Genomic DNA, 27738 nt, shown 5'->3' with positions numbered 1-27738 from the left:
TCTGTTCAAATGAAGGCAGAAATGGAGACTTTCATGGTGAAATATGCCAAGTGTTCAGTGTTGCTGCAACTTCACAAAATTGCGTGGCTGTTTCCTGTGCATCACTTTCCTTTTTTTCTTTTCTTTTGCTTTTTTTTTTTTTTTTTTGTCTTTTTCATTTTTTGTCACTTTTTTTTTTCTCTGTCCATAAGTGTGGTCTGACCACACAGCAGCCCTGGACTCGCTCTGGACCCGTTCTCGTTCTGGGAACTTTGCCCAATTCTCAGATGATTCGTTGCTCAGATAAACTTTGTTAAATTTAATTTGTCTAAAGTTTTTATTTTAATGTTCCCATTCTCTGTTCCCCCAGCCCCTGGCAACCACTAATCTACTTTCTATCCATGGATTTGCTTATTCTGGCTGTTTCCTGTAAACAGAATCCTACAGTATTTTTCCTTTTGTGCCTGGCTTCTTTTATGTCAAGTGTTTCCAAGATCCATCCACACTGTACTGTGTTAACACTTCATTCCCCTGCACAGCTGGAAACACCGTGCTGCGTGTGTATCTGGGCTTCGTTGATCCCTTTGTCTGTTGATGTACATTTGGGTTGTTCCTACCGTTGGGCTATTGTGAATGATGCTGCTACAAGTATTTCTTTATAAGTATTTGTCTGAATACCTCTTTGCAGTGCTTTCGGGTACATAACTAGAAGTGGAATTTCTGGCTCCTGTGGTCATTTCATGTTGAATTTATTGAAGAACCAACAGACTTTTTTTTTGAGATGGAATCTCTCTCTGTCGCCCAGGCTGGAGTGCAGTGGCGCGATCTCGGCTCACTGCAACCTCTGCCTCCTGGATTCAAGCGATCCTCCTGCCTCAGCCTCCCAAGTAACTGGGATTACAGGCGCCCACCACCACGCCTGGCTAATTTTTGTATTTTTAGTAGAGACAGGGTTTCACCATGTTGGCCAGGCTCGTCTCGAACTCCTGACCTCAAGTGATCCCAAAGTGTTGGGACAGGCATGAGCCACCGTGCCCGGCCCCAACAACCTTTCTTAAAGCAGCATTACCATTTTACATTCCCAGCAGCATTGTAGAAGGAGTCCAGTTTCTACACATTCTTGCCAACACTTATTTTCTGTCTTTCTCATTATGGCCATTCTGGTGGATGCAAAGTGGTAACTCCCTGTAACTCCCTGTGGATTTGATTTGCATTTCCCTAGTGATTAGTGATACTAAGCATCTTTTCATGTGTTTATTGGCCATTTGTATCTCATCTTTGGAGAAATGTTTGTTTACACTCTTTGCCTTTTTTTTTTTTTTTTTTAAAAGACAGGGTCTCAGCCGGGCGCGGTGGCTCAAGCCTGTAATCCCAGCACTTTGGGAGGCCGAGACGGGCGGATCACGAGGTCAGGAGATCGAGACCATCCTGGCTAACACAGTGAAACCCCGTCTCTACTAAAAATACAAAAACTTAGCCGGGCGAGGTGGCGGGCGCCTGTAGTCCCAGCTACTCGGGAGGCTGAGGCAGGAGAATGGCGTGAACCCGGGAGGCGGAGCTTGCAGTGAGCTGAGATCCGGCCACTGCACTCCAGCCTGGGTGACAGAGCTAGACTCCGTCTCAAAAAAAAAAAAAAAAAAAAAAAAGACAGGGTCTCGCTTTGTTGCCCAGGCTGGAGTGCAGTGACACCATCATAGCTTGCTGCAGCCTCGAACTCCTGGGCTCAAGCCGCCCTCCCACTTCAGCCTCCTGAGTAGCTGGGAATACAGGTGTGTGTCACCACGCCTAGCTAATTTTTAAATTTTTTGGAGAGATGGGGTCTCCCCATCTTGCCCAGGCTCATCTCAAACTTGTGGGTTCAAGTGATCCGCCCACTTTGGTTTCTCGAAGTGCTGAGATTACATGTGCAAGCCACCCCACCTGGCCCTTTACCTGGTTTTGGTTGGATTATTTATTTTTTATTGTTGAGTTGTAGAAGATTTTTTGCATATTCCAGACACCAGACCCTTATCTGTGGATTGTCTTTTGCTTTCTTGATGGTGTCTTTTGAAGCACAAAAGTTTTCGGTTGATCTCTTTTACCTGAGTTCAATGTGTGTGTTTTATCTTGGGTTGTTTGTGCTTTGCGTGTGGGTGTTTTTAAAAACCATTATCTGCCTATGATCCCAGCACTTTGGGAGGCTGAGGCAGGAGGATCACTTGAGGCTGAGAGATTGAGAGCAGGCTGGGCATTGATGTGAAACTGCGACTCGACGAAAGATTTAAAAATCAGCTGGGCGCTGTGGTGAACACATGTAGTCCCAGCTGTGGTGAGCTGAGGTGGAGGGATTGCTGGAGCCCAGGAGTTCAAGGCTGCAGTGAACTGTGATTGTGCCACTTTACTGCAGCCTGTGTGACAGAGTGAGACCCAGCCTAAACCAACCAACCAACCCAAAAACCGTGATCTAATTCAGGGTCATAAAGATTTGTACCTATGTTTTTTTCTAAGAGTTTTATAGCTTTGGCTCTTACATTTAGGTTTTTGATCCACTTTGAGTTAACGTTTGCATTTGATGTGAGGAAGAGGTCTAACTTCATTCTGTGCAGGTGGATAGTCAGCACCCCTTGTTGAAAAGACTGTTCTTTCCCCGTGGAGTGGTCTGACATCCTTGTTGAAATCAGTTGCCCACAGGTGTGTGGGTTTATTTCCAGACTCTGAGTGGACCCACCGGTCTCTGTGCACGTCCTTCTGACAGTGCCCCTCTGTCTTCATCTCTGTAGCCCTGAAGTTTCGAAATCAGGAAGTATGATTCCTCTAACTTTGTTCTTTGTATTTCCCTGTGAATTTTAGGATCAGGCTGTCAATTTCTGCAAAAGCACCAGCTGGAATTTTGATGGGGATTGCATTGAGTTTTTCTATCTGTTCGGAGAGTGTTGCTGTCTTTATTTTTTTATTTATTTATTTAGAGACGGAGTTTCACTCTTGTTGCCCAGGCTGGAGTGCAATGGCACAATCTCGGCTCACAACCTCCACCTCCTGGGTTCAAGCAATTCTCTTGCCTCAGCCTCCTAAGTAGCTGGGATTACAGCATGTGCCCCCATACTCAGCTGATTTTGTATTTTTAGTAGAGAGGGTGTTTCTCCATGTTGGTCAGGCTGGTCTTGAACTCCCAACCTCAGGTGATCCACCTGCCTTGGCCTCCCAAAGTGCTGGGATTACAGGCATGAGCCACTACACCTGGCTGAGTATTGCTGTCTTAACCATATGAAGTCATCCAGTCCATGAATACAGGATAGCTGTTCACTTATTTAGGGTGTCTTTAATTTCTTCTGGCAATGTGTTACAGTTTTCAGAGTATAAGCTTTATATCTCTTTTTTTTTTTTTTTTTTTTTTTTTTGAGGCGGAGTCTCGCTCTGTCGCCCAGGCTGGAGTGCAGTGGCCGGATCTCGGCTCACTGCAAGCTCCGCCTCCCGGATTTACGCCATTCTCCTGCCTCAGCCTCCTGAGTAGCTGGGACTACAGGCGCCCGCCACCTCGCCCGGCTAGTTTTTTGTATTTTTTAGTAGAGACGGGGTTTCACTGTGTTAGCCAGGATGGTCTCGATCTCCTGACCTCGTGATCCGCCCGTCTCGGCCTCCCAAAGTGCTGGGATTACAGGCTTGAGCCACCGCGCCCGGCCTATATCTCTTTTGTTAAATTTATTGCTCAGTATTTTTTTTTGATGCTATTGTAAATGGAATTATTTTCCATTTCTTTTCTTTTCTTTTCTTTCTTTTTTTTTTTAGACAGGGTCTTACTCTCACTCTGTCCCGCAGATTGGAGTGCAGTGGCACGATCTCGGCTCACCACAAGCTCTGCTTTCCAGGCTCAAGTGATTCTCCCGCCTTTGTCTCATCCTCCCGAGTAGCTGGGATTACAGGCATGCGCCACCACTGTCTGGCTAATCTTTGTATTTTTAGTAGAGACGGGGTTTTGCCATGTTGGCCAGGCTGGTCTTGAACCCCTGACCTCAGGTGATCCACCCACCTTGGCCTCCCAAAGTGCTGGGATTACAGGCCTGAGCCACCGTGCTCGGCCGAGAAAAAGTTTTTATGATGCTTGTTAGAGATGGTAAGGCAGACTTCCAGGAGAGGCCGCTGTCATGGGGTTTTCAGTAGGGGAGAGAGATTGAGCTCAACTCCAAATACAACAAAGACGTGTGAGGATGTTTAGCCAAGAAGCAGAGTTGGAAAGTTACCATCAGGAGACATCAGGGGTAGGGGTTCTTTGGCAGGCCAGGGTGATGAGCTGTAGAGGCTGAGGGAGGAGGAATTTGACCCGATGTTGAGGATCAGATACCAAGGGTGGGGGTTTCACTGACGCAACCAGCAGGAGTCTTGCTGAAACTGGACTAAGTAGGTCAAGGACTAAGCCAAGGTCAGGGCCTGGTCAAAGAGGAGGACCCAGGAGCCAGACTCACGTGTGGTCAAGGACAGTCTCTGTCAGTGGGGAGTGCTTATAATTCTACTGCATATACTTGAAATTTTCCAAAATAGTAAGTTTTCTAAAAATTTAAATTGAAGTAGAATACATTAAAAATAAAAAGAGAACCCAAAAGTCTATTCAAATGCATTGGACTTTGTTTCAATTCTGATTTACAGAAAGATTTTTTAAATGATGAGACAGTTAGGGAATTTGAGCACTCTGTGGATATCTGATAATAAGGAATTTGTTTTTTGAAGTGTAATAGTGGACCGGGCGCAGTGGCTCACACCTGTAATTCCAGCACTTTGGGAGGCCTAGGCGGGTGGATCACTTGAGGTCAGGAGTTCGAGACCAGCGTGGCCAGCATGGCGAAAACCCATCTCTGCTAAGAATACAAAAATTAGCCGGGCACAGTGGTGGGTGCCTATAATCCCGGCTACTCAGGATTCTGAGGCAGGAGAATCGCTTGAACCCGGGAGACGGAGGTTGCAGTGAGCTGAGATCGTGCCACTAAACTCCAACCTGTGTGACAGAACGAGACTCCATCTTAAAATAATAAAAGAAAAGAAAGAGAGTGATGGTGTATAGTGGTTGTGTTCTTTTTAATTGTTTTTGTGGAGAGCATAATGAATTTGCCTGTCATCCTCGCACAGGGGCCATGCGAAACTTCTCTGTATTGTTCCACTTTTAGCGTAAGTGCTGCCGAGGCGGGCACGTGGTTGTGGTCTTTTTTTTTTTTTTTTTTTTTTTTTGAGACGGAGTCTCGCTCTGTCACCCAGGCTGGAGTGCAGTGGCGCGATCTCGGCTCACTGCAAGCTCCGCCTCCCGGGTTCACGCCATTCTCCTGCCTCAGCCTCCCGAGTAGCTGGGACTACAGGCGCCCACAACCGCGCCCGGCTAATTTTTTGTATTTTTAGTAGAAACGGGGTTTCACCGTGGTCTCGATCTCCTGACCTTGTGATCCGCCCGCCTCGGCCTCCCAAAGTGCTAGGATTACAGGCGTGAGCCACCGCGCCCGGCCGGTTGTGGTCTTTAAAAGAAGAGTTTGCATCTTTGGACATAACTGGAAATGTTTGTGGGTGAAGCGATGTGCTGTCTTGGAGTTGCTTCAGAATAACCCACTGGGGAGAGAAGAGGGTGGGCACTCAATGGAAAGAGATGGGATGTGAGCTGGTAAGTTTTGAGTTGGTGTAATGGGGTTGTGGGAGTTTATTAATACTTGTCAAACTCAAACGAAAATACACAGATGAGGCCCAGCGCAGTGGGTCATGCCTGTAATCCCAGCACTTTGGGAGGCCAAGGTGGGCAGATCACTTGAGGTCAGGAGTTTGAGACCAGCCTGGCCAACATGGCGAAACCCTGTCTCTACTAAAAATACAAAAATTAGCTGGGTGTGATGGTGGGCACCTGTAATCCCAGCTACTCGGGAGGCTGAGGCAGGAGAATTACTTGAACCCATGAGACAGAGGTTGCAGTGAGCTGAGATCGTGCCACTGCACTCCAACCTGGGTGACAGAGCAAGACTCCGTCTCAAAAAAAAAAAAAAAAAAAAAGGTGTACAGAGTGGTCTTTGGTCAAGAACAAAGAGCATGCTGGGGGTTTATTGGAAAGAGAAATGTTACCTGTTGTTTTGAAAGAAAACACATTGGCACTGGTGAAGTTTTGGGGAGCTGGCAAGCTCAGATTGGTGAAAGACACAGTAGGTAAACCTAGTCTTTGGGTCAGGTAGGTTGTTCCAGCAGCCATTAGGCACACCTGGTTGTAAGGTTGCAGCAGGTCATTTCAGCAGCTAGACTTGCGGTGGGGGGGGGGGGGGGCGGGGGAGCGGTGGGGGGGGGGGGGGGGGGGGGGCGGGGGAGCGGTGGGGGGGCTCTGGGAGCAGGTGCTGTGTGCCTGAGAGCTTTTCCTGGGTCCCTCGAGTCTGATTTGGTTGGGTGTGGTAGGAAAAGTTCAGTTCGTATAATGGGTTTTCATAGGCCGTTTGTGTGTGCTTGAGATTTTCCCTAATGAAACTAAACAGAAGAGGCTCCTGGCTCACCTGTTGGCCTCTGGTGGGTAGTTTTGTGGTGAGGAGCTGAGAACCTGCCTCCTGAGGAAAGGCTCCTCAGGCGATTTGGCTGCTGCCCCGGAGACCGCGGTTCTGCCCTCTAAGCCAGCCACAGGCGTTCTGCGCAGGCGTTAAGCAACGCCTGGTCATAGCCCACAGTTCCGTAGGCCGGATGCTCTTGTGGGTTTGGCAGGATTCTCAGCTTAGGGTGAGTTGGGTGCGCTGGCCGGGCTGGGCTCCCGCCTCGAGGCACCAGGCTCCTGGGGGTTGGGTCATTCCCTGCAGCGGTGGGACTGAGGGCCATTGTCTTGCTGGCTGTCAGCTGGCGTCCCTTCTCCACGCTCTCCATTTGGCCCTTCATCCTCACGGCCAGCAGCGGCACCCAAATCCCGTCTCTGACTCTCCCTCTGTCCCCACCTGGGGGAAACTGCTTTTCAGCGGCGCATGGGGTTAGATCAGGCCCCCCTGGAGGGCCCCCAACCGCACCCCCCAGCTGTCAGTGAGTACGGGAGTGACACAGGCTGAAATGTGCTGGTCTTCTTGGGACCCTCCTGCCACACCCCTGCAGGGCACCCCTTACATGGCAGGATTCACAGGCTGCATAGTTGGGGAGGTCGGCGGGGGGTGTCTGTCAGGTGAGTGTGGGACAGAAGGGCCACAGGGTGACGTGGAGTCCTGAGCCGAAGCTGCGGCTCAGGGCATGAGGTCCTGGGCCCTCTCAAAGCCATGACTGGGTTTCCTGTCAATTCTCTTGTTGCCCCGAGTGGTCTCATGGCCTTACCACCCCTCATGCTATCCTCTGTGTGGACATTTTCTTGTGATTTTCTCACGTCTGCTGCTCACTATTTGTGACAAGGACTGAGGGACTTTGGAGCAGGGAGCTGGTGGGAGTGTCTCTGGATGGGGTGGGCCTGGGTTTACCAGTGGGCTTTGTCATGACTGGGGCCTCTCCAGGGTGGTAGGGCTTAGGGGGCAGGACTTTCCAACTCTAGGAACTCCACTCTTAGCACAGATGGAGGCCCTGGGTGGAGGTCCCCTCTGGCTTGCAAGGCTGCTGTGGGATGCAGAGGCCCTGGCCAGGCTGCACGTCTCCTGGGCACCTTCCATAGCAGCCACCCCTCCTCACCCTCCTCAGCGTGGGGGGACCCCTGGCTGCTGTAGCTGCATCACGGAGGAGCCTGCTGAGCTCCAGGCACCCGTCCTCACCTCGGTGCCTGAGTTTGGAGGCCTGGCCTGCTGCGGGGCTCGAAGCGGTGGTCCTGCACAGCCCACCTTGGACTGAGGGTGCCTCTGCCCTCTCTCCCATTGTGCTTTATAAACTTCCTGGATTGTTTCAATTCGTCCCTGCTGGCTGGCTGTCTGGCTGCCTGCAGTGGTTTCAATGTTCCTCCTAAAACTCATGTTGCAATTTAGTTGCCATTTGTAGTACTTAATATTAAATAGTAACTACTTTTAAGAGTTGAGGCCTGGCCAGGCAGGCCTGTAATTCTAGCACTTTGGGAGGCCAAGGCGGGTGGATCACTTGAGGTCAGGAGTTTGAGACCAGCCTGGCCAACATATAGTGAAACCACGTCTCTACTAAAAAGTACAAAAATTAGCCCTGTACAGCGGCTCACGCCTGTAATTCCAGCACTTTGGGAGGCCAAGGCGGGCAGATCATGAGGTCAGGAGATCGAGACCATCCTGGCTAACATGGTGAAACCCCGTCTCTACTAAAAATACAAAACAATCAGTTGGGCATGGTGGCGGCGCCTGTAGTCCCAGCTGCTTGGGAGGCTGAGGCAGGAGAATGGGGTGAACCCGGGAGGGGGAGCTTGCAGTGAACTGAGATCGCATCACTGCACTCCAGCATGGGCGACAGGGCGAGACTCCGTCTCAAAAACAAAACAAAACAAAACAAAAATTAGCGGATGTGGTGGAGCATGCCTGTAATCCCAGCTGCTTGGGAGGCTGAGGCAGGAGAATCGCTTGAACCTGGGAGGCGGAGGTTGCAGTGAGCCGAGATTGCACCACTGCACTCCAGCCTGGGCAACAGAGCAAGACTCCATCTCTAAAAAAAAAAAAAAAAGGAAGCGAGGCTTTTGAAAGGTGATTTGGCTCTACCCTCATGAATGGACAATGTTGTCATCTTGAGAGTAGATTTCTTGCCATGGGAGTTGGTTCCTGATCAAAATGGTGAGTTTGCTCAGTGTCCTCCCTCTGCCGTGTGTGCTAGTTCATCTTCTGCCGCTGGGGTAATGCAACAAGAAGGTCCTTGCCAGATGCAGCTTCTTGATCTTGGCCTTCCCAGCCTCTGGTGAACCAGATAAATCTGTGTTCTTTATAAATTTCCCAGTCTGTGCTATTTGTTACAGTAGCAGGAAATGGGCTAAAATACGTCCCCCTTCCTTCTCTTTTTCTCTTTTTTAGAGATGTCCTGCCGTGTTGCCTGGGCTGGCTTCCAGTTCTTGGGCTCTAGTGATCCTCCCACTTCAGCCTCCCGAGTAGCTGGGACTACAAGCATGCTGCCACACCCAGCACAGCCCCCTTTCTTTTTCTCTGGTGCTGCTTTGTTTGTTTAAAATAAATCTTTTTTAAAAAATTATTTTGTGAGGCCGAGCGCGGTGGCTCAAGCCTGTAATCCCAGCACTTTGGGAGGCCGAGACGGGCGGATCACGAGGTCAGGAGATCGAGACCATCCTGGCTAACATGGTGAAACCCCGTCTCTACTAAAAAATACAAAAAACTAGCCGGGCGAGGTGGCGGGCGCCTGTAGTCCCAGCTACTCGGGAGGCTGAGGCAGGAGAATGGCGTGAACCCGGGAGGCGGAGCTTGCAGTGAGCTGAGATCTGGCCACTGCACTCCAGCCTGGGCGACAGAACGAGACTCCGTCTCAAAAAAAAAAAAAAAAAAAAAAAAAAAAATCATTTTGTGGGATCTTGGCAAGGGAAAGCAAATTTGAGGGGCAATAGCTGGTCCAAGAACCAAGTTTCTGGGTGTCTCAGTATCCCATTAGCTGGGTGGTAAATGTGCTCCATGAAGATAATGCCTCTGGGTTTTCTGTTCCTGCATTGCCTGTGAGGAATTTGGAGCAGCCTCGTACTTAGGAACCTGGCATTTCCTCCTCACTCCTGAGCTTCAGGAGGCCTGGCATTGCCTCCGGAGCTGTTCCGGAGGTGAAACAAAGCCTTGGCTGAGAGCCAGAAGAGCTGCCCATTCTCCTGGGCTCTAGAGTAATAATGCAGGAGCACTTTGTGAGAAGTAAACTTTACAGACACGCTATCTCCACGTGATAAATTGTACTCATTGACAGTGACCATTGGATGAGTTTTGGCAGAATTGTCCCTCTGCAAAGCCACTGCCACCCTCAGAAGACAGATGTGTCCACACCCACTTGACCATCACCCCTGCCCCCAGCATCTCCCTGCTTATGACTTTCTGCAGATGTTTCCTGCTGACATGCTGACTGGGCAGAATCAGAACCCCCAGAGTCTACCTCATTACCAATGGGTTGTTAGATAACGGTTTGTTTGAAAAGCGATGCAATAATAAATGCTTTGTGGGACTTCAATTTAGAAAAAGTGTTGATGATTTGGATTTTGCCATTTTACTGATGACTGACTTTATCAGTATAGTTTAAGTGTGAATTACTTTATCTCTTCTCTGTGTTCTGGTACTATGTAATGTATTCTTATATATTTTATGAAAGCCCTGAGTTGGTGCTAAACTTTGCTACTAAATTAATGCAAGCCTTATCTGTATTTTAATTTAAAACAGTGAAAAGCTCTGCTGAAGTGCCAGCCAGAGGTGTGGGAGTATAGCCTGAGAGGCTCTGTTCCACGGGGGGTGTGAGTGACACCTCCCAGCCGCGCGTGGCGGCAGGAGCTGGAGGGGCCAGCCTGCTTCTCTCTGTCTGTGTAGAGTTTACAACTGTGTCCTCCAGAGACCAGCAGATGCCTCGGGCCGGCATTGCTGGGCTCCTGTGCCCAGTGCTGGTTCAGACCTTTCAGCCACTCAGGGATGCCCTGTGGACCTGCCTCCAGCAGGGCTCTGCCAGGTCAGGCATGGGGGTGACCTTGGCTGCCAGTGGGCTTGTGGGCTCTGCCTCTCAGTGCGTGGCTCTGCCCAGCAAGGGTAAGCTCCTTGGGAAGGACTGGCTGGTGCCTGCAGTGTGGTGCGTGTCTGTGTTTGGGAATCGGGACCTGTCTATGGGGAGTCTCCCATGGGTACCTTTCTTTTTTTTTTTGAGACGGAATCTCGCTCTGTCGCCCAGGCTGGAGTGCAGTGGCCAGATCTCAGCTCACTGCAAGCTCCGCCTCCCGGGTTTATGCCTTCTCCCGCCTCAGCCTCCCGAGTAGCTGGGACTACAGGCACCGCCACCTCGCCCAGCTAGTGTTTTGTATTTTTAGTAAAGACGGGGTTTCACCGTGTTAGCCAGGATGGTCTCGATCTCCTGACCTCGTGATCCGCCTGCCTCGGCCTCCCAAAGTGCTGGGATTACAGGCGTGAGCCACCGCGCCCGGCCATAACGGTTACCCTTTTTAGAAGCCCCTGTGCTGTCCCAGTTGGAGCCAGAATTGTGTTATTGAGTTGGGATGAGGTAGAGAATGAGTTACCTTTTAACATGGCCCCGGGTCTCTTATTACTTAAAGCTTTAACGTTTCCTTCTTTCCAATTTTTCCACCCCAGACTGGAGCCTGTGCTGATGACTGTGGCTGTGATGAAATCATGCCTGTGACCACAGCAGCTCTCCAGGTGCTGGGCATGCTCCTCACATGGCGCCCATCCATTCTGTCTCCTGCTTGGCCTGGTTCACTGTTGCTCACCTTGCTCAGCTGAGGTTGCTGCTCCTCCTCCCCTCCCCCTTCTCCCCTCCCCCATCCCCTCCCCCTCCTCCTCTCCCCTCCCCTCCTCCATCCCCTCCCCCTCCCCCTCCCCCATCCCCTCCCCCTCCCCCTCCTCCCCTCCCCTCCCCCATCCCCTCCCCCATCCCCTCCCCCTCCCCCTCCCCTCTCCTGCCTCTGCAGTCAGAGCATCCCGAGAGGAGCATGGGTGTCTGCCACCCTTCCCTCCCTAGTCCTCTCGTTTCAGTGAAGTGGCTCCTTCTGTCTTCTCAGGCACAGACCTTGGTGTCATCTTTGAGGGCCCCATCCTTGAGGGCCTGGATTCCACATGGATTCCATCTATTAATCCTGATTTCCAGCTGTGTTATGACGGCCTCCTCTCACCCTTCTCTACTGGCCCAGGCCTCTGCCTCAGTAGGGCTCTAACATGATTTTCAGAAATCTCACAAGTTTTTCCTTGCAAGACGCGCATTTCACTGTGTCTCCAGTCTGCAGTGATGTGGGTGTGTGTTGTGATGGTCCGATGTTGGAGTGAGAGCAGCTGTAGTGTGAGGTGCGGGCGAGGTGGGCAGTCAGCCGATGAGTGGGCAGGTTCAGACCGGGGTGCCTGGCGCCCCCATAACCTCCTTGGGGTTCCTGGGGACAGCGCCCCTGACCCAGCGTGCAGCCCGAGGTGGGCCCCGTGCCACTCCCACTTCAGCGAAGTGTCTTTTCCTCTCTCTGTTCGGTGTGAGTTTTGTTTCTGAAGATAGTTTTTCACACTTCTTCAAAAGTCCCTTTTGAAGGACTGTTTTTCCAAATTGATGATTTCTGAACTGCTGTGGTGTTGGTGGGGACAGAGATGGGCCTGGAGGGGACTCAGGAGCTGCCTTTTACTGCCCGCCCACTCTCCCCTGGGGCCGGGAAGTGCCTGAGATGTGCTCGCAGCTTCTGGCCTGGGGTGGGGACTTCTGCCACCAGCTGGTGCTGTGCCCAGAGGCTCCTTGATGCCCCAGCATGTAGGTTACCAGCAGCTTTGCCAGGTGTACTTTTTAAAAATGAGAAAAGGGTCATTAAAAGCATGGGAGGCTTCCATGAGGCTGTTTTGACTCTCTGTTGTTAAAATGGCAACCCTGAATGAGCTGCAGAGTTGCATATTTATGTATAAATTTGTTTTCTAGATTTGCACAGATCACCAAGCCAGTGAAGACTAATAACCATGAAAAGCCACCCAAGAAAAAAGGCCAAGTAGGTATCTTCAGTAGTAAATAAACAATGAACGTGATTCTGAGGAGCAGCTTCACAGGCACTCAAGCCTGGCGATGCTGATTCTTGCAGATACGAGAAAACAACGGATGAACTTAGTGTCTGATTTTCTTCTAAGATTTTATTGTGAAATAAGTTAGCAGGCTGGGCACGGTGGCTCACGCCTGTAATCCTAGCACTTTGGGAGGCGGAGGTGGGTGGATCACCAGGTTAGGAGTTTGAGACCAGCCTGTCCAAAATGGTGAAACCCTGTCTCTACTAAAAATACAAAATTAGCCGGGTGTGGTGGTCGGGAGACGGAGGCGGGAGAATCGCTTAAACCTGGGAGGCAGAGGTTGTGGTGAGCCGAGATCACGTCACTGCACTCCAGCCTGGGTCACAGAGTGAGACTCTGTCTCTAATAATAATAATAATAATAATAATAATAGTAATAGAAGAAGGAGGAGGAGGAGGAAGAAGAAGAAAGAAAAAGAAGAAGAAGTTAGCAGTGGATGGGGCAGTGGGGTCGGGACCTTCCGTAGTGGCTCTGTGACCTTCCCTTTCTGGTGTTTTGTGCCTGGGCCAGGGTGGACGCTGGCAGCATGGTCTGGTGTGGCCTGCACCTGCTCCGGAGTTGGGAGCAGCCCCAAGCTCACCCCTGACCCCTTTGTTCACTGCCCTTGGTTTCTGCTCTTGACAGAGGCCACAAAGGCTGCGATCAAGAAGCCGTTTCCCAAAGCTCAGTTAAAAGCATCTGTTAGGCCCATAGAGAGCAGTCGTTGCTGGGTGGGGAGGGTGAACCTTCCCTCCTCCTCTGACATGCTTTAATTTTTTTTTCCTGGAAGCCCTGCGACTTCCCTAAAAATTGAATGAATTAGAGAACAGACCTATGGTGCCAATGGGTCATGTTTGGTTAGAAGGTGATAATCTACAGAATTCCACAGATTCTAGATACTATGGACCTATTCCATATGGACTAATAAGAGGACGAATCTTCTTTAAGATTTGGCCTCTGAGTGATTTTGGATTTTTACGTGCCAGCCCTAATGGCCACAGATTTTCCGATGATTAGTAAGCATTTATTCTTTTGACTTGATGATTGTCTCCTTTATATGTGAATTTATTACTCCCGTTGAAACCATATACTAATAAACTATTTGCTATTCAAAAAAAAAAAAAAAGGTTAAGTAACCGGCCCAAGGTCACACAGCCACAAGTGGGCCACACTGCGTTGTAGCCGTCACCCCTGCTCTGTCCTGTACGCAGCCACGAGCCGGGCAGCTCTCCCAGTGGAGACGTGCTGGGGATGTGACACACACACCTGCTATGAGAAGAGCGATGCGTACTCTCTCATTAGCATATTATGTTGACAGTATTTTGGGTGAAATAGTTGGAATTAAGTATATCATTAAGGTCACAGTCACTTTCTTTTGCAGTGTGGCTTCGGGATGGGGTGAACCCCGCCGCTGCTTGCAGCTGTGTCTGCTGGGCGGCGCTGCCTCCCACCTGGGCAGTCCCTGCGTAGCCTTGGAGCTCCGGCTTCAGGCTTCCAGGTGGGAAAGGTCTTTGTGGGTATCCGGCTCCTGCATTTAGCACCTGTTTGATTCTGGGAAAATTCTTTAAATTTTCTAAGCCTAGTTTCTCTCATGCAAAACAGGGGTCCTCCTACTTGCTGTGAGGAAGAGTGGTGAAGCCCCGCCTCCGCTCCCTTGGGCAGCCCCCAAGTGGCCTGGGGAGGAAGAGGGCACAAGGGGAGGGGGCCACCAACCCCAGGAATATTGGCAGACAGTTCATAGAAACCCGTCCTGGTCTGCAGGCCTAGACTCCCCAGCTGTGTCTCTGGCCTTGTGCAGCGGGTGCCACTTTTCCACGCCCTCCCAGCGGGTGCCACTTTTCCACGCCCTCCCCAGCGGGTGCCACTTTTCCACGCCCTCCCCAGCGGGTGCCACTTTTCCACGCCCTCCCCAGCGGGTGCCACTTTTCCACGCCCTCCCCAGCGGGTGCCACTTTTCCACGCCCTCCCCAGCGGGTGCCACTTTTCCACGCCCTCCCCAGCGGGTGCCACTTTTCCACGCCCTCCCAGCGGGTGCCACTTTTCCACGCCCTCCCAGCATGCTGACTGCAGCCACCCAGGTGTGAGGTGACCTCATTGTGGATTGGATTTTCATTTCTCCCGTGGCTGATGATTTTGAGCATCTTTTTACAGGATTGTTGGCCTTTTGTATTTCATCTTTGGAGAAATGTCTATTTAGATTATCCCCCTTTTAAAAAATAATATATATATTACATATTATTTTATATATATATAGAGAGAGAGAGACGGAGTCTCACTCTGTTGCCCAGGCTGGAGTGCAATGGTGCGATCTCAGCTCACCACAACTTCCGCCTCCTGGGTTCAAGTGATACTCCTGCTTCAGCCTCCCAAGTAGCTGGGATTACAGGCATGCGCCACCACGCCTGGCTAATTTTGAATTTTTAGTAGAGACAGGGTTTCTCCATGTTGGTTAGGCTGGTCCTGAACTCCAGACCTCAGGTGATCCACCCGCCTTGGCCTCCCAAAGTGCTGAGATTACAGGCATGAGCCACCAAGCCCGGCCAAAAAACATTTGTTTTAAGAGATGGAGCCTGTTGTTCAGGCTGGAGTGCAGTAGCCTGATCATAGCTCACGGCAGTCTTGAACGCTTGGGTTCAAGCAGTCCTCTCGCTCAGCCCCCCGAGTAGCTGGGACTACTATAGCAGGACAGGTCGCAGACAAAACCTCTCGGACACCAGTTTTAGGAAGGAAGAGGCTTTAATCAGCTGGGAACATCGGTAGAATCGTGTCTCAAGATACGAGCTCCCCAAAGTCAAGATTCCTGTGCCTTTTAGGGACTTACAACTCTAAGGTGTCCACATGAAAGGGCCGTGATACGTTGTGCACGCAGGGGCTGTGTGACTGGGGCTGCATGCACTGGTGATCAAAACAGAACCAAACAGGGAGTTACACAATGCTTCCTCATACAGTGTCTGGAATCGATAGAAAACTTAAGTGATTAGGTCAGGGGTCGATCTTTAACTACTAGGCCTGGGGTGTGGCGCTGGGCTGACTATTGAATTTCACTTCTGCCTTTTCTTTAACTCCTACTTTTTCTTTTCTTTGAGGCAAAAATTAGGCAGAAGACAATATGAGAGGTGGTCTCCTCCCTTTCTACAGGCACACACCATCATGCCCGGCTAATTTAACAATCTTTAGTACAGATGGGGTCTTGCTGTGTTGCCCAGGCCAGTTTTGAAGTTTTGAGATCAGCAACTTTGTTATTCTTTTTCAAATATTGTTTTGGCTATTCTGGGTCCTTTGTATTTCCCTGTGAATTTTAGGATCAGGTTTGTCCATTTCTGCAAAAACGCCAGCTGGAATTTTCATGGGGATTGCATTGAGTTTTCAGGAATTTTGATGGGGATTGTATTGCGTTTTTGGATCTGTTTGGCGAGTATTGCTGTCTTAACCTTATGAAATCATCCGGTCCATGAACACGGGATGGCTGCTTATTTATTTAGGCTGTCTTTAATTTCTTTGGCCAATGTTTTACAGTTTTCAGAGTATAAGCTTGATACTTCCTTTGTTAAATTTATTGTGCAATATTTTATTTTTTGATGCTATTGTAAATTATTTTCTTAGTTTCATTTTCAGTTTGCGCATGGCTCCTGGTTAGAAATGCAACTGATGTTTGCATATTGATCTTGTACCCTACAATTGTGCTGAATTCGTCTATTAGCTCTAATAGTTTTTGTGGATTCTTTTTTAAAATTTTATTTTCTATAGAGATAGGGTCTCACTGTGTTGCCCAGGCTGGTCTTGAACTCCTGGACTCAAGTGATCCACGTGCTTCGACCTCCCAAAGTGCTTGGATTACAGGCATGAGCTACGGTGCTCAGCCAATTTTTGTGGATTCTGTGGGATTTTCTATATACAAGATTATGACACCTGCAAAAAGAGATGATTTACTTCTCTCTTTCTGATCTGGGTGTCTTATTTCATCTGCTGGCCTGTTTGCTCGGTGAGAGCCTCTGGTACCGTGTTGAGTGGCAGTGGCGAGAGTGGACATCCTCGTCTTTTTTTTTTTTTTTTTTTTTTTTTTGAGACGGAGTCTCGCTCTGTCGCCCAGGCTGGAGTGCAGTGGTGCTATCTCGGCTCACTGCAAACTCCGCCTCCCGGGTTTACGCCATTCTCCTGCCTCAGCCTCCCGAGTAGCTGGGACTACAGGCGCCCGCCACCTCACCCGGCTAATTTTTTTGTATTTTTAGTAGAGACGGGGTTTCATTGTGTTAGCCAGGATGGTCTCGATCTCTTGACCTCGTGATCCGCCCGTCTCGGCCTCCCAAAGTGCTGGGATTACAGGTTTTTTTTTTTTTTTTTTTTTTTTTTGAGATGGAGTCTCGCTCTGTCGCCCAGGCTGGAGTGCAGTGGCCGGATCTCAGCTCACTGCAAGCTCCGCCTCCCGGGTTCACTCCATTCTCCTGCCTCAGCCTCCCGAGTAGCTGGGACTACAGGCGCCCGCCACCGCGCCCGGCTAGTTTTTTGTATTTTTTAGTAGAGACGGGGTTTCACCGTGTTAGCCAGGCTGGTCTCAAACTCCTGACCTGGTGATCCGCCCGTCTCGGCCTCCCAAAGTGCTGGGATTACAGGCTTGAGCCACCGCGCCCGGCCCATCCTCGTCTTATTCTTGATTTCCGGGGGAGCGTCCAGTCTTTCTTCTTGCATATGAGGTTAGCTGCGGGGTTTTGTAGATGCCGCTTTTCAGGTTAGGTTTCCTTCTGTTCTGTTCTTGAGTGGGTTTTCCATTCTGTTTATCATGAAATGGTGCTGGATTTGTCTGGTGCTTTTTCTGCATCTATTGAGAAATCTTAGGGTTTTTGTCCTACCACACTCCCTCTTACAAAACCTGAGGAATCAACTGGGCATGGTGGCTCACACCTGAAATCCCAGCGCTTTGGGAGGCCAAAGTACTTGAGCCCAAGAGTTCAAGACCAGCCGGGGCAACATAGAGAGACCCCATCTCCACAAAAAGTAAAAAACAATAAACCAAAGACCCTTAGAAACCTGAATTGGAAAACACACTGACTTCAGGATTTTGTTGAAGGAATGGTGGGCCTGGGCTAAGGCCCTGTTCTGGTTTGTAGAAAGGGTTGTCTGAAAAAATAATGCGTCGCTGTTCCGCAGCCCCTGGGAGGAGGTGGCCCACCCGGAGAGTCAGCTGCTGTGTCCTGGTGTGTGTGTACCTTCAGCTGCTGAGCTGCTCATTCTGAAATGATGGGACACCTACCAGGTCTGCCTGGGCCCTGAGAGCCAGCGAGTGCAGCCCTCGGCCTCTGCCCGTGGTTTCCAGCAGCTAGATGACATGGACACTGAGTCAGCTGGTGGCAGGGGAGGGTCGCTGGGGGCGTGCGGTGGCAGCCCGGGCTCCTTTCCTGCCTGTGTCCACTGCATTCCTAACGGTCACAGCGAAAGTGCGGGATGCATGTGAATTCATCTGCTTCCCACGATCCTGGTGTCCGGGTTTTACCGGGAAGAACAAGGCTGTAGTGCTGCCGGAGGTGAGCGGTGTGGCCTGTTGTGGCTCAGGGCCCGCTGCCAAGTGCCGGTCTAGAGGTTTTGCCCTTGGCCATGCTCCCCAGTGAAGACACCGGGGTTAAACCCTGGCCAGGGTCAGGGGTCATGCTGAGGACTGAGTGCAGGAGGGAGGCTCCAGCTGTGCCCGGTCTCTGGTCTCCTTGGGAGTGAGAGGCTGGTTGGCAGTGATGATTTCACAGGGCTTGCAGTGACCTTTGTCCAGAGGCACCACCTCTGAGGGGCTGCTGTGGGCTGGATAGCAGGCGCTTCTGCCGCTTTCTGCCTGGAAGTGCTGCTGTTTGTAGGGGATGAGGTAGGGGCCATCTGAGCCTGTGAGGTCCCTTCTCCCCAGCAGCGGAGCATGTGCTTAGGAAGGACCTGCCAGGTGCCCCTGCCCTCGGAGGCTCTGGGAGAGAGCTGTGTGCCAGCCCTGGGCAGGAGCTCACTGGCCTGGTCGTGTGACCTGTGGGGCACCCTGACAGCCAGCCCTGTGCTGCAGAGGTCAGTGGGACTGGGTTTGGATCTAGGGCCCCGCCCCAGCGTGAAAGGGCGCTGGACCACGAAGGCAGGGAGACCAGGGGGAGGCCGGCAGGACAGTCGGTGGCCCCGCTGCCGCAGCCCGGTGCAGGCTTAGACCGCACAGCCTCGGAATGAGCGCCGCTGGGGGCGGAGGCTGCGCCCGGGGGCGGGGCTGGCCGCTGGGGGCGGGGCGGGGCGGGGCCGCTGGGGCGGGGCCCAGCTTGTCGCCCTTTCCCGGAGGCCGGCAGATGCGCGTGGTGCGGCTGCTGCGGCTCCGGGCGGCTCTGACGCTGCTCCGGGAGGTCCCCCGCCGCCCGGCCTCCCGGGGCGTCCCGGGCTCGCGCAGGACGCAGAAGGGCAGTGGAACCAGGTAAGGCGGCCCATTGAGCAGGCGGCGAGGGCCCTGAGCACCGGGCTGGGTTAGGTCCAGAAAGGAGAGTGACAGGCCTCGTGGGACCGCCTTGCCCTGCTTCCGGTTTTCCCAAATGTCGGGCCGGGAGAGCATGCCTGCCGCGGTGTGAGCGGCCCGCCTCCTGCCCGGGGTGTACAGGCCCCCCGTGACGTCACCCCTCCTTCCCCAGGCACCACCCCACCAACCCTGTTTGGGGAAATCTCCCCCGTTTTTTTGGCTTGCGGTTTCATCATTTGTGTAGCTGTGGCTGGGCCTCAACACTGTAGGGTTTGGTTAGGTACTTTATAAAAAGCTTGTGTTGCTGTGCCTGGTCTTCTGAAACCCGCCCTTTCCTGGAGTCGGTTCCCGGGTTGTCTCCAGGACGATTCTGCATGACCCTGGCACTCACTGTCGTATCTACATCACCAGGCACACGCCGCATGGATCCAGTGGCCCTGGTGGCCGTTCGTGGTCCCAGGCGCTTTCCTGGGGGACATGTGAGAAGCCCTGCCGGCGCATACTGGGCCTGGGGTAGCCGCATGGGGTTGGGTCTCTGCGCACGAAATGCTGGAGGTTTCGGAAGAGCTGGAGAGTTGACAGCCTCACTGGTGCGTGGAGATCCTGCAGGAGTTTCCGCCAGTGGGTTTGCCGTCGTTCACTTGGTGCTTCCAGCGTGGTGTGTCTCTGTGGCCTGGTGGTGCGCTATCGCCATATCCGTTCACAGCTGAGGGCCTGCACAGCTGCCCAAGGCCATGCCGCAGAAATGTCCTGTCTGCCTCCAGGATCTTGGGACCCAAGAGAGCCCAGATGGGGGAGGGCGTCTTGGGAGGAGGGAGTTCTGGCCTGCCCTGGAGCTGGGGCTGGCTGTGGGCCCTGCACTGAGGCGCATCTCTCCGAGGGTGCACAGGCAGGTAGGTGCTTTCCAAAAAGTGCTGCTGGGCTGCAGTCACCCAGGTGGAAAGGTGGGTTTGGAGCAAGGTCTCCCTTTGAAAGCCAGCTTGTGTCTGATGGTGGTGCTTGGTACGCGGGTCTCTGCAGGGGTGAAAGAATGTCACTACAACGTGCACAACGTGCAAAACGTGCAACGCTCAGTTGGGCTTGAGCACACCCAGCACTGCAGCCCTGCCTGGCTGCTGGCCTGCAAGTTGTTTCAACTCAGTGTCTTCATCTGTGAAATTAGACTGATGGTGTGATTACCCTAGAGGCTTTGTGTTACTGTCAGTCAGTTCTTTATTTTTATTATTATTATTATTTCTTGAGACTTGCCGTGTCACCCAGGCTGGAGTGCAGTGGTGCAATTTCAGCTCACTGCAACCTCTACCTCCTGGGTTCAAGTGATTCTCCTGCCTCAGCCTCCTGAGTAGCTAGGATTACAGGCGCCAGCCACCACATCTAGCTAATTTTTGTATTTTTAGTAGAGATGGGGTTTCGCCATGTTAGCCATGCAGATCTCGAACTCCTAGCCTCAAGTGATCCACCGACCTCAACCTCCCAAAGTGCTGGGATCACAGGCTTCAGCCACCACGCCCGGCTCCTATCAGTCAGTTCTGAGATACCTGTGGTTTCACATTTTCTCACACCCTGATTCTCTAAGAAGACGTTGTCTAGGTTAAGAGGGCGAGGTCTAGGTTTCATTCTTCAGGATACTTAGCGATGCCACCTCCTATCAGCCCTACCCTAGACATGCTGTATTAGGGCTGCTGGGCTCTCTTGAACTCCTAAAACCTTTAAGAAAGGTGAGGCTGGTCTCACCTGACATGGAAAAGCTCTGCAGAGTCAGCAGAACCCCCCTTCCCCCGACTCTCCCCCCAGACTCCAGCTGCCTGCAGTATCTGCCAGCTAGCTTTTTGTACTTTCACCATGTTGGCCAGGCTGGCCTTGAGCTCCTGAGCCTGCCTCAGCCTCCCAAAGTGCTGGGATTACAGGCGTGAGCTACCGTGCTGGGCTCCACCCTGGAAGGTTCTTGAGCCGGTTAACTTCTCCCTACTTTATCACCTCTGCCTCTGGCTCTTCTAACCCTGCCCATTCCCTCCTCTGCAGAGACAGCCAGAAAGGCCCTTTCAGAAATGTCAGTGGCACATGCTTTCCTCTCTCAGACCCTTCAGAGACTTCCTGTTGCTCTGAGGACACTCATCCCAGCCGAACAGGCCCACCAGGCCCCTGACAGCACTACCTGGCTGGGGTCACGTGCGGGTCTCCTGGCTCTGGCAGGTGGGGGTGTGATCTGGAACCTTCTGTCCTTGTGCGTCTGGGGGAGGCTCAGAAGGTGTGTTCATCTCACTCTCCCCCATCCTGATGGTGCTCCCACCCTCCCACCAAAGCCTCTCCCACTGAGGCCTTTGCACTGGCCATCCTAGATGCTGGGCTCGCTCTTTCCTCAGCCCTGCTGACTGAGCCTGCCCACTGCCTGCCAGCCATGCCCCGTCTCGCTCCTCTCCTCCCAGGCCCATCTCAGTGTCTGGGTTCAGTTGAGCCCTTTCTACGAGGCAGTGCTGGCTCAGGGTGGCTCAGGGCGGGCTTGGGCTTGGCTGGAGCCTCAATGGATAGACGATGACTGGCCTGGAGAGTTAGGATGGGCTGTAGCCACCATGCTGGCTGTGTCCCCGTCCTCCGCCCCCAACCTCCAGAGCTGAGCTTGCCAGGAGGGGATGCCCTGGGGAGGGGGACCTTGGCAGGGAGCCCTGTGGAGCCTCATTGTGTTAGTGCGTTGCAAGCCCTCCCCCACGCCCAACAGGAACCCTTCCCTGAAAACCCCTGAGGCTTCTGGCTTCAGGGCCTCCCCTCCCTGCCCGGCCTTCTCCACCCTGCCCGATCCTCTGTGGGCGGCGGTCCTGCGCCCTGCTGTGGTGCCTCTCCACTGGCTGCACTGCTGGCCCCCTCCACCCAGCTCCTGGGAGGCAGGGCTGTCTCGTAAGCAGCCAGGTCCTTTATTTAGCTAATGAAACGGTCCCATGGAGAGGTTCCAGAGGATTCTAGAGCGGCTCTGAAGGGACCCATCTGAGGAGAGGCCCTAGAGCCTGGGAGAGGCACGTTGCCTTGCCCTTCCCCGCTTAGCCGGGCTTGGTGGGATCCGTGACTCAGCAGCGCACGGGCCGCTGTGGGTGGGGCACGGGCGGGTGCACAGGCAGGGGGCTCAGGTCAGTGGGGGTTGCCTCCCTCTGCAGGCCTTGTTTTCCTCCCCCGTGAGGTGGAGGCCACACGGCCCCCCTGCTAGGAGCCACAGGGAGGAGCCACCACGCGAGGTGGGAAGAGGCTCACACTGGGCCTGGCCCAGGAGAGTGACACGTGCTGTCTCCATCTTTAGGTGGGAGGAGGAGAAGCGCGAAGACAGGGTGAAGTGGAGACAGCTGGAGCACAAGGGCCCGTACTTCGCACCCCCATACGAGCCCCTTCCTGATGGAGTGTGTTTCTTCTATGACGGTGAGGACGCAGGGAGCGGCTCCTCCCGGGCCTGTGCTTGGCTCCCTGGGCGTGGGCTCCCAGTGGGCATCTGGCTCGCTCCCTCAGCCCCGCTGCAGGCTTCTGGCTGTGAGCGCTCTGTGCCCTCTTCTTGCAAGTGATGCGTGGGGGCTGCTGACCGACTGACCCGTGCTCGGAGGGCAGCAGCTCAGGGGCTCCTGTCCCTGCCTTTCCTGCTGAGCCTGCACTGGCTGTGCCTGTTGTGTCCAGGACCCGCTGGGCAAGGCCCACCCTCCGTCCCTGCCCTGCACCACTGTGTTCCCTGTGTGTTCTGAGTATACACAGTATATACACTGCGTGTACACACGTGGATCACAGAATGGTCACTTGATCCCAGCTTGTGATTCTCAGCAAGAAGCGGAGCTCGTGATCCACATGAGCGCTGAGCCACCCTCAGAGGCAGGACCCCGGGGGCTCTGGGTCAGCAGGGCCCAGTGCAGGACCCACCCCTCCTGCCCTTGAGCCCTACTGTCTGCCCCAGGGCCGAGGAGCTTCGGCTTGGCTCTTGTGCTGCTGCTTTTAGCTGCTTCAGCCCATTTTCTTCATCTCTGCTAGAAGGCATCCTTCTAAGAAAAGCAAACCTCTTCTCCCCCAGGGCGGGCCCCCACGCCGTGCTGTGCCCCTCCCGCCAGCCCTCCCGTGGGCCCCCTGCCGGGCCACAGGCACACCTGAGTTCGCTGAGCTCCTTTGATGCCATTTTTTGTTCAAAGCCTGTTTCTCCGAAGCTGGACTGGAGATTCCACAGGGACAGAGGTTCTAGCTGTGTCTGTGGGGGCTGCCCACGGGAGGCCACGGGGCCTTACTGAGCGTCTCGCGCTGTGCCCCTGGCCCAGTGTAGCGGCCGCCTCGCCCGCCCCAGAGTGGCCCTGCAGGACCTCCCTGGCCAGGAGGGATGTGGCGGGCGAGGACTACCCGCGCAGGGCCATGGCAGGCAGTCCGGGGAGCAGTGGTATCACGTGGGGCCCAGTGGGGCCGAGCCTCCACAGAGGGGCAGCGGGAACTGAGCCCCTCGGGCCTGTGCTGCTGGCCTCTGGGCCTCTCGTCCTCTGTCCTGAGAGGCTAGTTATCAGGAATACCTTCTTCCGTTACCAAATGATTATGCCTTTATTTCTCTAAAATTTTCTTCTGAAAACTTTTCAGACATGCAGTTGGAAGAATTCCTGGTGAACACCCTCGTTCCCACCAGGAGCCTCTCGCTCTGCTCACCTGGCCCCAGCTCACCCCCTGCGTCTCTAAACCATACCGATCTTAGAAGAAAACGCAGGGACTGGTGGGACAGAGGCTGGCAGAGTTTTACAGGGTTACACTTACAGTTATTCAGTTGTCTGCTTTGAAGCATTAACTTTTATTTTGCTTCCGTAATTTTGTAGAGATTGGTGTGTTTTAAAATTGTACATGTTCCATTTTCATGTAATATAAATGTAGTAGCAAAGTAAAGTGCTAAAGGAGAAGAAATCAGTAGCACCGAAATCTGCACCGTTTTCACCACCCACTCCAAGATCACTGTGGTCGTCACCTCCACGCAGGGTGATTGTCGTTTGTCATGTAGAACATGCTGCTGAACTTACGGAATAAGGCCTAGCTTCTTGCTCTTGGCATAGTACGCACGAAAGCGTAGTTTAAAGCAATGAAGTCATGTCAGCTGGAGGCCAAGCCTGTGGCCGCTCTCTCATGTGATGTGTCTTTTGATGCCTGCAGGAAAGCCCATGAGATTGAGCGTGAAAGCGGAAGAGGTTGCCACTTTTTATGGGAGGATGTTGGATCATGAATACACAACAAAGGAGGTTTTCCGGAAGAACTTCTTTAATGACTGGCGAAAGGTAGGTACCCTGGGCGGCCGCCACAGCTGTCCTGGACCTGGCTGGCCAGGCCCCTGAGGTTCTGCAGTGCTGCCTCTGGACGCCCCTTGCAAGTTCCCGGTGCCGCTGCGTGGCCACTCGCTTCGAGCTCCTGGGCCCAAGCCATCCTCCTGTCTCGGCCTCCTGAGTAGCTGGGACCATAGGCGGTGCCAGCGTGCCCGGCCTAGTGCACCTCAGACCTTTCCCTTCTCAGGCAGGCCGTGGGTGTGGAGCCGGATTGGTGGTAGCCTGACTCCATGGACTGCTGAAAGGACAGGGGTCTGGCATGTAAGAGGGAGAGTGGGGGAGGCCACTGCCATTTCCCAGCCCCCGGGAAGACAGGTTTGGTGAGAAGCTCTTTGGAGGGGAGGGTGCTCCCTCTTGGCTTTGTGCCCTGTGGGGTTTCTGTCGGCACCACACCTGCAAGACTCGCCCCTGACTTGCTGTCCCACGGCTTCTTCCTGGCTCTGGTCAGGTCCCGTTTCCTGCGTCATGTGACTCGTGCTAGTCCATTTCCCTGTTCGTGGGTGTTTGATTAATTCCTGTTTTTGGCCTTTGCGTGTGTAAAGCTGCCATGAACATTCCCACAGGACTTAGGGGTGAAGTTGTTGGGTCACGGGCTACATGTGTATCCAGCTTACTGGAAACGCCAGGCTGAACTGTCCACACGCCTGCCACGGGTGTGAGGCGCCTCTCTAGTGGGCACGAGGTGATACCTCACCGTGGGTATGGTTTGCGTTTCCCTAATGAGAAGTGATATTTAAGCATCTTTTGGTGTGCCGATGTGTCATTTCAGTATTTTCGTTTGTGAACTTTTGTCTGTTTAAAAAATTGAGTTGCTTGCATATTCCTCGCTAATTTATCGGAGTTCTGAAAATGCATTCTGGATACAGCTTCTTTGCCGGTTGCACGTGCTGTGATATCATCTCCCAGACTTTGCCTTTTCGTTTCTCAGTGAGGTCTCCAAGCAGAAAATGTTAACTTAGTTATTGAGTTTATCAGCCTCTTTTATGGTGAGTACTTTTGTGTCCTGTTTTAAGTCCATTATCAGAAATAGGATTTGTAAAACTTTTTCGTGGTGTTTGTAGTTTATATTTGCATTCTCTTAACAATGTCTTTGGAAGGTCAGGAGTTTGGAATACTGACTAGGTCCCGTGTATCATGTTTTGTCACAGGTTGTGCTTTTGTTGTTTTGTCTAAGAAATATGCTTAATTCAGCAGCACAAAGATTTCCTCCTATGTTTTTCCCAGAAGTCTTGGTTTTAGGTTTCCATTGAGGTCGGCTTAGTTTAGGTGGAACTCTGAGTTAATTTTGGTTACTGTGTGGGGTAGAGGCCGAGGCTTGTGCTTTGCATGTGGGTGTCTGACTGCCCCGAGCCAGCTGCTGGAGCCTGTGCTTCCTTGTGCCCTGTGTGGGCTCTGCTTCTGGACCCTCTTCCTCTGTCCTGATGCCATCCCTCTGCCTGTCACCATGGCTTGGTGAGGTGGCGCCAGCTGCCCGGTGTCCTCACTCCCCTCCCGGTTAGCACTTCTAGTCACTAGCAGAGCTAGGAAGGGAGGCAGTGTCGCAAGGCAGCAGAACTGGAATGGGCGGTAGATCCGAGGGCCCCGGGAGACACAGGGACAGACCCTGAGCCCGCGGTTGTGGCCGAGCAGGGCTCCGTCCGGCACAGATGGTCGATCCGAGGGCCCCGGGAGACACAGGGACAGACCCTGAGCCCGTGGTTGTGGCCGAGCAGGGCTCCATCTGGGCACAGACTGATCCGAGGGCCCCGGGAGACACAGGGACAGACCTGAGCCCGCGGTTGTGGCCGAGCAGGGCTCCGTCCGGCACAGATGGTGTCGCACCTGAGCTCCTCGGCAGAGGCGGGTCGTCCCCATCCCACAGCGAGACACGGTTTAGCAGCAGCTCCTGAGGTCTCACACGCCTGAGTGGCCGAGCCTGGACTGGGACCGTGAGCTGGTGCCCGCAAGCCTGGGCTTTTGGCCATGGGCTGTACAGAGTTTTTGTTGTGTAGGAAATGAGAGGAGAAACAGTTGCCTGTGACCTGCGGCTCTCCCTCAGGTCAGCGTCTCCTGTTCCCATGTCCTGGCTTCTCCTGGGCACTAGTTTTCGTGTGAGTGTGATCAGTGTGCATGTAATGTTTTCCCCACTCGGGATTTTATCCTGCTTAGTCTCCACACGGGTAGATCATCACCAAACTGTTTTCTTCTGTGGTTTCCAAAATTCACCTTGAAACTGAATCCCCAGTGCCACAGGACAGAGGTGGGGCCTTCAGGAGCTGATTGGGCTGTGAGGACACTGCCTTGCTGCAGCCCTTAGGATTAATTTAGGGCCTTAGGGCAGGGCTGGGTGGAATTAGCTGGGCCCCTTCTGTCCTTCTGTCCCCGCTCCACTGCGTGAGGACAGCCTTCAGGGCACCCTCTCAGAAGCAGGGACTGGGTCCTCCACAGACATCAAATGCCGGGGCCCTGATCCCAGCCTTCCAGCCCCCAGAGCTGTGACTGTGGTTTATCACTGACCCGTCCCCGGGATTTCGTTGCAGCAGCACGTATGGACTGAGACTTTGGCCTCCTGAATCCCATCACGCTCACCAAATGAGCTCCCCATCATTTATCCCGCTCTGTCCGGTCATGGCGTTTCTGCTGTTGCCCTTAGTGCCGTCGTCATGCTCGTTTTCATACCGGAGAGTTTACTTAGGATGGATCTCAAAGTGGAATTACTGAGTCAAAGGTTTTAGCCAGTTTTACTCCTGACTTGTTGTGAAGTTGCTTTTGGAGAACTGTGCCCTCGGCTGCTCCACCCCACTCCACCCCTGCAACAACAGACCCAGCTCTAACTGTGGGGTCTGCGGGAAGAGGCTCTGTTCACGGGACCGCAGGCCTGCACAGGTTCTGCCCGTCGCACGCACGTCTCCGTCAGACATGGTGAGTGCGTGTGTGTGGTTTGTGCAGGAAATGACAGTGGAAGAGAGAGAAGTCATCAAGAGCCTGGACAAGTGTGACTTCACAGAGATCCACAGATACTTTGTGGACAAGGCCGCAGCCCGGAAAGTGCTGACCAGGGAGGAGAAGCAGGTTGGGCTGACTCGAGCGTTGTGTGACCCAAAGTGGCCCCTGGGAATGAGAGGCCAGCCTGGCCCGAAGGCTGAGAAAGGCCTGTGGCCTTAGAGAAGCCCCTTCTCACAAAGCTGCTCTTGGCTCGGCAGCCTTAGTGCCCCTGCGTGTGCTGAAGTGTCGTTCCGCTTCCCCAGAGCACATTTGAGAGTAAACCCAGTTTGAAATGGATGAGTGATTTACCATCATTGATAAAGGGTGGGTTCCCAGACGGGTTGTGGGCTGAGGGCGGGGCTTGTGCAGGCCAGTCGGCTTCTCGCTGTTCTGTGCCATGCGTCTCCCTCCATCTAACAGGAACCTGCCGTGC

At 53.0% G+C, this 27738-nt stretch overlaps 1 protein-coding gene and 1 non-coding gene across 51 annotated transcripts in view; one reads left to right on the top strand and one right to left on the bottom strand.

The window, feature by feature from the left end:
• TOP1MT (DNA topoisomerase I mitochondrial) overlaps window positions 1–27738 on the top strand; it is a 58460-nt gene that overhangs the window by 5285 nt on the left and 25437 nt on the right. For 13 of the 50 annotated variants that reach the window (XR_012416718.1, XR_012416716.1, XR_012416715.1 and 10 more), the window contains 5 exons: window positions 11139–11204; window positions 12454–12520; window positions 22322–22437; window positions 24175–24296; window positions 27270–27392. Coding sequence is in view for 39 of the 50 variants with exons in the window: in XM_073999591.1 (XP_073855692.1) it covers window positions 12492–12520; window positions 22322–22437; window positions 24175–24296; window positions 27270–27392 (390 nt within the window). In the remaining 11 variants the exon portion in view is untranslated. Of the gene's footprint in view, window positions 1–11138; window positions 11205–12453; window positions 12521–18855; window positions 18997–21057; window positions 21284–22321; window positions 22438–24174; window positions 24297–27269; window positions 27393–27738 lie in introns of those variants that run through there. The other 37 variants (XR_012416719.1, XR_012416722.1, XR_012416720.1 and 34 more) reach the window with 13 other exon arrangements.
• On the bottom strand, window positions 5032–5138 carry LOC123575354 (U6 spliceosomal RNA). Its single transcript, XR_006700651.2, has one exon. It is a non-coding gene; the product is annotated as a U6 spliceosomal RNA (small nuclear RNA).

The sequence above is a fragment of the Macaca fascicularis genome, chromosome 8 (genome assembly GCF_037993035.2).
Source record: "Macaca fascicularis isolate 582-1 chromosome 8, T2T-MFA8v1.1".
In the NCBI taxonomy this organism is placed as follows: Eukaryota; Metazoa; Chordata; class Mammalia; order Primates; family Cercopithecidae; genus Macaca; species Macaca fascicularis.
This window is presented reverse-complemented; position numbering and strand designations above follow the sequence as displayed.